The sequence below is a fragment of the Musca autumnalis genome, unplaced genomic scaffold, assembly GCF_047663935.1.
Source record: "Musca autumnalis isolate F117 unplaced genomic scaffold, ASM4766393v1 scaffold_4, whole genome shotgun sequence".
Taxonomy (NCBI): Eukaryota; Metazoa; Arthropoda; class Insecta; order Diptera; family Muscidae; genus Musca; species Musca autumnalis.
This window is the reverse complement of record NW_027411977.1, coordinates 248761291-248768657: the sequence shown is the minus strand read 5'-3', so window position 1 is coordinate 248768657 and position 7367 is coordinate 248761291. Positions and strand designations below refer to the sequence as shown.

The window sequence follows — 7367 nt, the reverse complement described above, 5'->3', positions numbered from 1 at the left end:
TATAGACCCTTTCTGATAGAAAGGGTGTTTTTATGGACCCTTTCTGAAAGAAATGGTGCTTCTAAGGACCCTTTTTGATAGAAAGGGTGCTTCTATGGACCCTTTTTTGAAAAAAAAGGTATTCTATGGACCCTTTCTCAAAGAAAGGGTGCTTCTATGGACCCTTTCTGAAAGAAAGAGCCCTTTCTTGTAATGAATGTGAAAAGGCAAGGGTAAGATCCAGAAGTCAAATACTTCTCCCCCTATAAAAATGGAAATCGTGATCACTTCTTAGCATTATAGATTATATTAACATTTTCGGTCATCTACTGTGTTATTTAAAAAAAGAATAACAAATTTTATTGGAAGAAAATGCAAATGAGTCACCCACATATTCAAAGAAAGTATAGACAATAAACGCTCATAAGAAGAAGCGAACCACGCTCTGCGAATATGTGTCAAAATATTTGACATAAAATTGGGAAACGTTGCCGTTATAACTTTGTAACTGTTTAGTGAATAAAAGAGAATAGTATTTTTGATTTAAATTTATCTACAGTTGGGCAAGAAACTGATTCATTTAAACTAAGAACAGCTGCACAGTGTCGAACAAGAAGTGGAAGACCAAAATGGTAATGTGTTGGAAAAAGTGACAACTTACGAAACAAACTACACAACAAAAACATTTGTTCTCTTTGTTATGCTATTCCTTTGCTTCGTTCTTCGTTTGAACCTAATGCATTTTTTTATTTTTGCCTTATTAATGACCTGTTTTTGTTTTTTAATATTTTTAGAACTAACTTTATGCCCTAAGCCAAGCTTCTTTCCCGCCAATAATTTACATTTTATTAAAACACAAAACCCCATTCTTAATCGTTGGAATCAATCCGATTCTTAATGCCTATAAATAACTTTATTTCTACTTGGATGACGTCTTACTAAACTATTTTTGGTTAAAAATTTACCCACATGATAAACTGCCGAATCATTGGCTCTACGGCCCGAGCTGCTGTTCACAAGTCTATGACGATTTATGGTAAATCGCCGACGAGGATTAATTTTCGTTTTTGTTGTTTTTCTTCCATGTTTACTCGAGTGATTTCTGCGTAAATAGTATACCTCTCTTATCAAACTGTGACCTTGTTCTTCATCCATTGTTGTGGCAGAAAATTCTTTAAAATAATTTCCCGCAATTGTTAAAGTTTCATCCAATTTCGCATAGGGTCCATACAAGGTAGTCATGGGTGGCCAATAACCACTGCGATGACTACCCAATGGATTACCATCGATTACAAATGATGTCCACATTTCTACCATACGTTTGGCCATGGCCTCATCGGGAGGACTGAGTTTTCGTACATGATCAGGATAGGGGAACAAGTAGAGAGCTTCATCCGTTAACGAAACACCAGCTTTGAAAGGACTTTGCATATTGTGTTCCTCATCCATGTCGCGATAACGATTAAATTCTCCAGCATAATCGAAGGAATAGAGGAAGGTATTGTCGGGTACATGTTTGTTGTTCATGTTCAAGGCCAATAGCACAGGTAATTTGTGTAACAAGGTACCGGCCACCTTAGAAAATAAAATAATATTTAATATTTTAAAATAGACATCTCCTTTTTTAAATAGAGCCTATACTCACATCTATTAGTCTGGGTATTAGTGTTGCAAAAGTCCCATTCTCCATTAGGCGGCGATTAAAGAAATCATGGGTAATAAAACTGGTCAAGAGCATTGTTTTATCCGTACCCACTGCTTGGCGTATGACATGATCTATGTAATCAAAACTGTTATAGGTGTCATCAGGAATTTTGCCCTCAAAATCATTTTCCACAATTTCTGAAAATATTTAAAATTTAAAGTGATTCCGTTTTTATTGAAATATGCCTCGAACATACCATTGACTGTCTTGGAACCAGCATTTTTGGGACAACCACCCATGGCGGGATAAGAGAAATTGCTTTTCAGCATTAAATCATATGGATGTTCGGGTAGGACCCCACTTGGGCCACCAATTGTAAACTGAATACCGCCTGTATGGCCAACACCTAAATCAGACTTTTCAATCTGAAAATAAAAAATAAATTTGAAACATGAAATTTTAGGATTTTGATTATATTATAATAAATGCCGTCCTTACACCATGATCCATAAATGCTTCCAAAAGTTCCATGGGCGACATATCCATTAAACATCTGTTCAAATCTCCAACAGTTGCTAGGGTACATTCACCCTTTGCGGCAATTTCTTGGGCAAATTTGCGAGGATTATCTTCTATGAAAATGGGCATCAATGCGGAACCGGAATGGTAAATAACTTGATGGAAGAGACCCTTTTCTACCTAATGAAGGAGTGGGATAGAAATTTTGTTAATATGTTTACAAATTTCACAAACACATTATTTGCTCTGTTCCAGAACCTGTAAAAATTTATTTTTTTAATATATAAAGGAAAATATGGCAAACATTTGGAAATAGTCTATACTTTCAGGTTCTGGAACAGAAGATTAATATTGACATTACCCTTGGTGAAAGAGTCAAAAGATGGGCAATAGCTGCTCCACCCACTTGACCAGCCACAGTAACCTTATTCGGATCACCACCGAAATATTTAATGAAATACTTGATATATTGCAAAGCCAAAAATATGTCCAAAACACCAGCATTTCCGGGTATCTCCTCCGTCTTTGTGGACAAAAATCCAAATGGTCCCAGCCGGTATTGTGGTGCCACCAATACAATATCCTTTTCCAAAAGATAATCTGGTGGTGCTTCAGAGTTACTGCCCTCAAAGAAATATTCACCATGGATGTAAACTAAAACCGGATAGCTACCATTTACACTGGGCGTGGTAATGGTCATGGTCAAACAATCTTCAATATCAATGAAATCATCCAATTTGCGTAAAGATTCCATGGCCACTATGGAAGGGCAACCAATTTTTGCGGCAGTGGCATCCATGACATCGTCCCAGGGTTCCACGGGACGGGGAGCCTATACAAAACACGAACCCAAGTCATTTGTAATTGAATTGAATAAAAATATTTACAACTACCTTGAATCTGTGCTTTCCAGAAGGTGATTCAGCATAACGCACATCCACAAATTGCACAACTTCCCGTTGGGTCCATGCTGTTTCAATAACTTTACCTTGAATTTTACCCAAATTCGGCAATTCAATAATAATATCCTCAGTTTCTTCTTCAGAGTCTGCTTGAGAGTATCCACATACAGATACCAGCAAAACTATCGCTGGAATCAGATTTTTTAGTTTGTAAAGCATATTTTCTCTTGTCACTAGTCGAAATTCTGATTTCTCCACAATCCAACCGTTTTAATGCGAATATCTTAAAAGACTGATTTCACTCCAAAGCACAGAACACCGTTTTACCATATTTGATGAGATTTCGTTTTGGACATAATGCAAATTTCACCCATAGCTAAGCATTCGGCACATCTTTTTACAACATTTTGCAAATCTGTGGTGTGTGATAGAAATTAAGAAATTTTGGCAAACCAACGAAAAGTGAAAGAATGCGTTGTCAAAACAGGGGAAGAGAAAAAAACACAACAGATAAACTCCAAATGCGGCTAAACTATCTGCTTGTCCATCGGTCGTCGCTTGTTATCTATGGGTCACTGATGTTAATACCAAACATGAGAACAATACACAACGGCGGCTATAATTTTTTTATGGCAATATCATTAGCATATAAGTTTGACGAATCGGTAAACATTAGTGGAGCGCAGTTAGTAGCTTTGTTTTAAGATCATCATCACCCTGATGACAGCCAAAAGTCAGAACTGATGTGGAGCATAACCACATTTGCATTTATTTCCCCTCTCCACCACCACCACCAACATTTTTGGTGAATCAATTTTCATTTCATTTTCAAAATACCCTCAAGAACTTATCTAATGATTTAATTACTTCAAGCAAATTTGAACAACGGACAAAGATGAAAAAAGGTTTCATTTAATTTGAACACGAAGAAGAAGAAGTTCCAGTATGAGTGATTAGTTTTATTTCAAATAAGTGAAAGCTTTAATAATCTCATCATCTTAATTTGTATTGATTTCGCTTGTCTTTTGTTGATTGTCATGGGTCATTCGTAGATTTGCCAATAGGTGTGATTGCGTGCGAATAAATGTTCAGCAGCATTTCAATTATGTTCACCGAAAATACGGCAAACACTTTCAGTTTCATTAAATCCCTCCACCAAGCAAATATACAAATATTATGTAAATCCAATCAAAATCGAAGGCAATTTTATTATTAGTCATATCGTAAGAGACTCGCCCTCTAACACATGATTATTTAAATTAATTTTTACAAAATACTGTCAATACACCGAACATCATTGGAATCAATAAATCGTTAACGATTGGAATCAAAAGTTAATTTCATTTTATGGAGATAAAAGTAAACGTGTTAAAACTGCTTCAAAATGACAAACAAACCACATTTCGCTAACATTGCCGAAGATATATGGGAAGGCTTCTTTCATTGTAAAACACAACTTGTAGGGAAGTTGCACACTAGGGTTAGGACTTTTTGACACTTTTTTTTCTCGAAAATGATTCCTCAATGAATGAACTTTTGCCTATAAATGACTAAAATAACTTTGGAAGATCATTTTTAGTATTAATTTTTAATTAAGTTATCGTGGAAATCGAGCTTAATGATCAATAATGCATCTGAAAAAGTAAAGCCGACGACTCCTTTAAATGTTAAAAGAGGTCACACAAAAACCACTTTGAAACAAATATTTTGAAAAAGTACTATGAAATGAAAAACACGTAAGAACGTCGTTAAGTTCGGCCGGGCCGAACTTGTTATACCCTTCACCAAGGAGTTGAGTTGAAATAACATTAAATAATTTGTTTCCTTTCGTTTATGAAGAAGACTAAATACCAAATTTCAACAATTTCGGTAAAACAATGTGTCTAACCATCAAAATACCGAAAATCGGGAGGTACCGTTCTATGGGGGCTATATGAAGGCGTGAACCTATACAGACAAAATTCTTGGGGAAAGTTTTATACCCCTAGCGAAGACTAAGTACTAAATTTCAGCCATTTCGGTGAGATAAATCAGCAGCTAAGGCCTTCAAAATACCGATAATCGGAAGGTAGCGTTTCATTGGGGCTATCTGAAGGCGTGAACCTACTTACTACTTAGCTGGCCCATTACAGAACATTTGTTCCATAGGCCGAACTAAGAAAAGATCTCCATTTCTCTCTATTTGTTGCTTCGCACTCTGGAATACCGCGCCTTTTCATCTCATCATCCACTTGTTTGCGCCATCTATTCCTTGGCCTGCCAATTCTGCGTGCACCGCCAAGCGGTCCGTATTTATACGCCTTTTTAGCGGGTTCATCATCGCTCATTCTTATGATATGGCCTAGCCAACGCAATCGCTGCATCTCGATACGTTTAACAATATTGATGTCGTTGTATAGCAGATACAGCTCGTGGTTCATGCGACGTCGATATTCACCGTCAGCGCAGATTGGTCCGTAGATCTTTCGAAGAGTTTTTCTCTCAAACACACCAAGCACTGCCATGTCTGCTTGCGCAAGTACCCAGGCTTCGGAGCCATACATCAGCACGGGTAGTATCAGTGTTTTGTAGAGCGTTATTTTTGTTTGACGAGATGTGGATTTGTTTTTAAACTGCTTACTTAAACCAAAGTAGCATCTGTTGGCCAATACAATTCTTCTTTTTATTTCACAACTGATGTCGTTTGTTGTGTTTGCGGAGGTGCCGAGGTAGACGAAGTTTTTTACTACCTCAATATTATAGGAACCAACTTCCACAGTCGGTCCGAGCTCAATGGACGCATTGAGCGTCGACACCATCAACTTGGTCTTCTCAACGTTTACCGCCAGACCCACTTTAGCAGATTCTCCTTCGACCTTCATAAAGGTATCAGTTACTTCTTTTACTGATCGTCCCATGATGTCTAGATCATCAGCATAAGCAAGTAACATGTGGCTATTGGTGTAGATTGTGCCACTTCTTTTGACGTTTGCCTCTCGTATAACCTTTTCCAGCAGGATGTCGAAGAGATCACACAAAAGGCTGTCTCCTTGTCTAAAACCTATTTTGGTACCAAACTCTTTGGGGAGGTTCTTTCCTATTTTAACTGAGGATCTCGTGTCAGTTACAGTCATTTTACAAAGCCAGATGAGCTTTGCGGGGATACCAAATTCAGACATGGCTTGGAATACCTTTGAACGCAGCGGGCTGTCGAAGGCTGCTTTATAATCGACAAAAAGGTGGTAGGTGTCGATCTGCATCTCTTGGGTATTCTCCAGGATTTGCCGAATGGTAAATATCTGGTCAATGGTGGACTTGCCAGGTATAAAGCCGCATGAGTTTGGTCCAATTATCTCGTTGGCCATAGGCTTTAGTCGTTCGCACAATATCCCTGACACGATCTTGTAGGCAATAGGGAGTATGCTCTAACTATAGGGTCATAATATAGTTAGAGCATACAGTCTTATCTCCCTTCTTGTAGACGGGGCACAGGATACTCAAGTTCCAATTGTCGGGTACTCGTTCTTCCTGCCAGATGGTGCTAACTAGCTGATGAATACACCTTATCAGCGTGTCGCCTCCGGTTTTGAACAGCTCGACTGGTAAGCCATCGGCTCCTGCTGCCTTATTATTCTTCAGCCGATTTATTGCTGTCTTTACCTCATCTTGGCTGGGCGGTATACATTCAATACCATCTTCTTGGATTGGGACTGTGGTATCTTCGTCGTCTGCGCTGCTATTGGATACCAACAGTTTTGAAAAATGTTCTTTCCATATCCTGAGTATCAGTATCAGTTACCAAATTACCTTGCTGGTCTCTACAGGAGGATGTTCCTGTACCAAAGCCATCAGTTTGATGCTTGACTCTTTGGTAGAATTTTCCGACTTCATTCTGGCTCCTGTACATCTCGATTTTTTTTCACACTTCCGCTTTTCCATCTCTCTCTTTTTCCTGCGGAAAATACGTTTCCCCTCTCTCTCTCAATTGGGCTAGTTGAGTGGAATATGCTGTGGCTATCTGTTGTGATTGCAGCTTACCGATGTCTAACTTTCATGTTGTGTCTGTTCGTACTTTGTTTACTACGTTTAATCTGGTACGTACCTTTGCTGCAATAAGGTAGTGGTCCGAGTCTATGTTTGCACCTCGGAACGATCGTACATCCAACACGCTTGATGCATGTCTTCCATCTATCACAACATGATCAGTTTGATTTCTTGTTTTCTGCTCTGGAGACAGCCAGGTGTCCTTATGAATATTGAGATGATTAAATCCGGTACTGCTAACTACCATGTTTTTTGCAGCTACAAAGTCTATCAGCCTCATACCATTGTCAGGTGTTTCA

General features: G+C 38.4%; 1 protein-coding gene across 1 annotated transcript; it reads right to left on the bottom strand.

The window, feature by feature from the left end:
• Window positions 1-873: 873 nt before the first annotated feature.
• On the bottom strand, window positions 874-3319 carry LOC141403310 (glutactin). The gene is made up of 6 exons (XM_073985500.1): window positions 3037-3319; window positions 2505-2975; window positions 2123-2323; window positions 1881-2049; window positions 1625-1821; window positions 874-1554 (listed from the first exon to the last, which is right to left on the bottom strand). The coding sequence occupies exons 1-6, from the start codon at window positions 3262-3264 to the stop codon at window positions 874-876; spliced, it is 1947 nt and encodes a 648-aa protein (XP_073841601.1). The 5' UTR covers window positions 3265-3319.
• Window positions 3320-7367: the final 4048 nt, after the last annotated feature.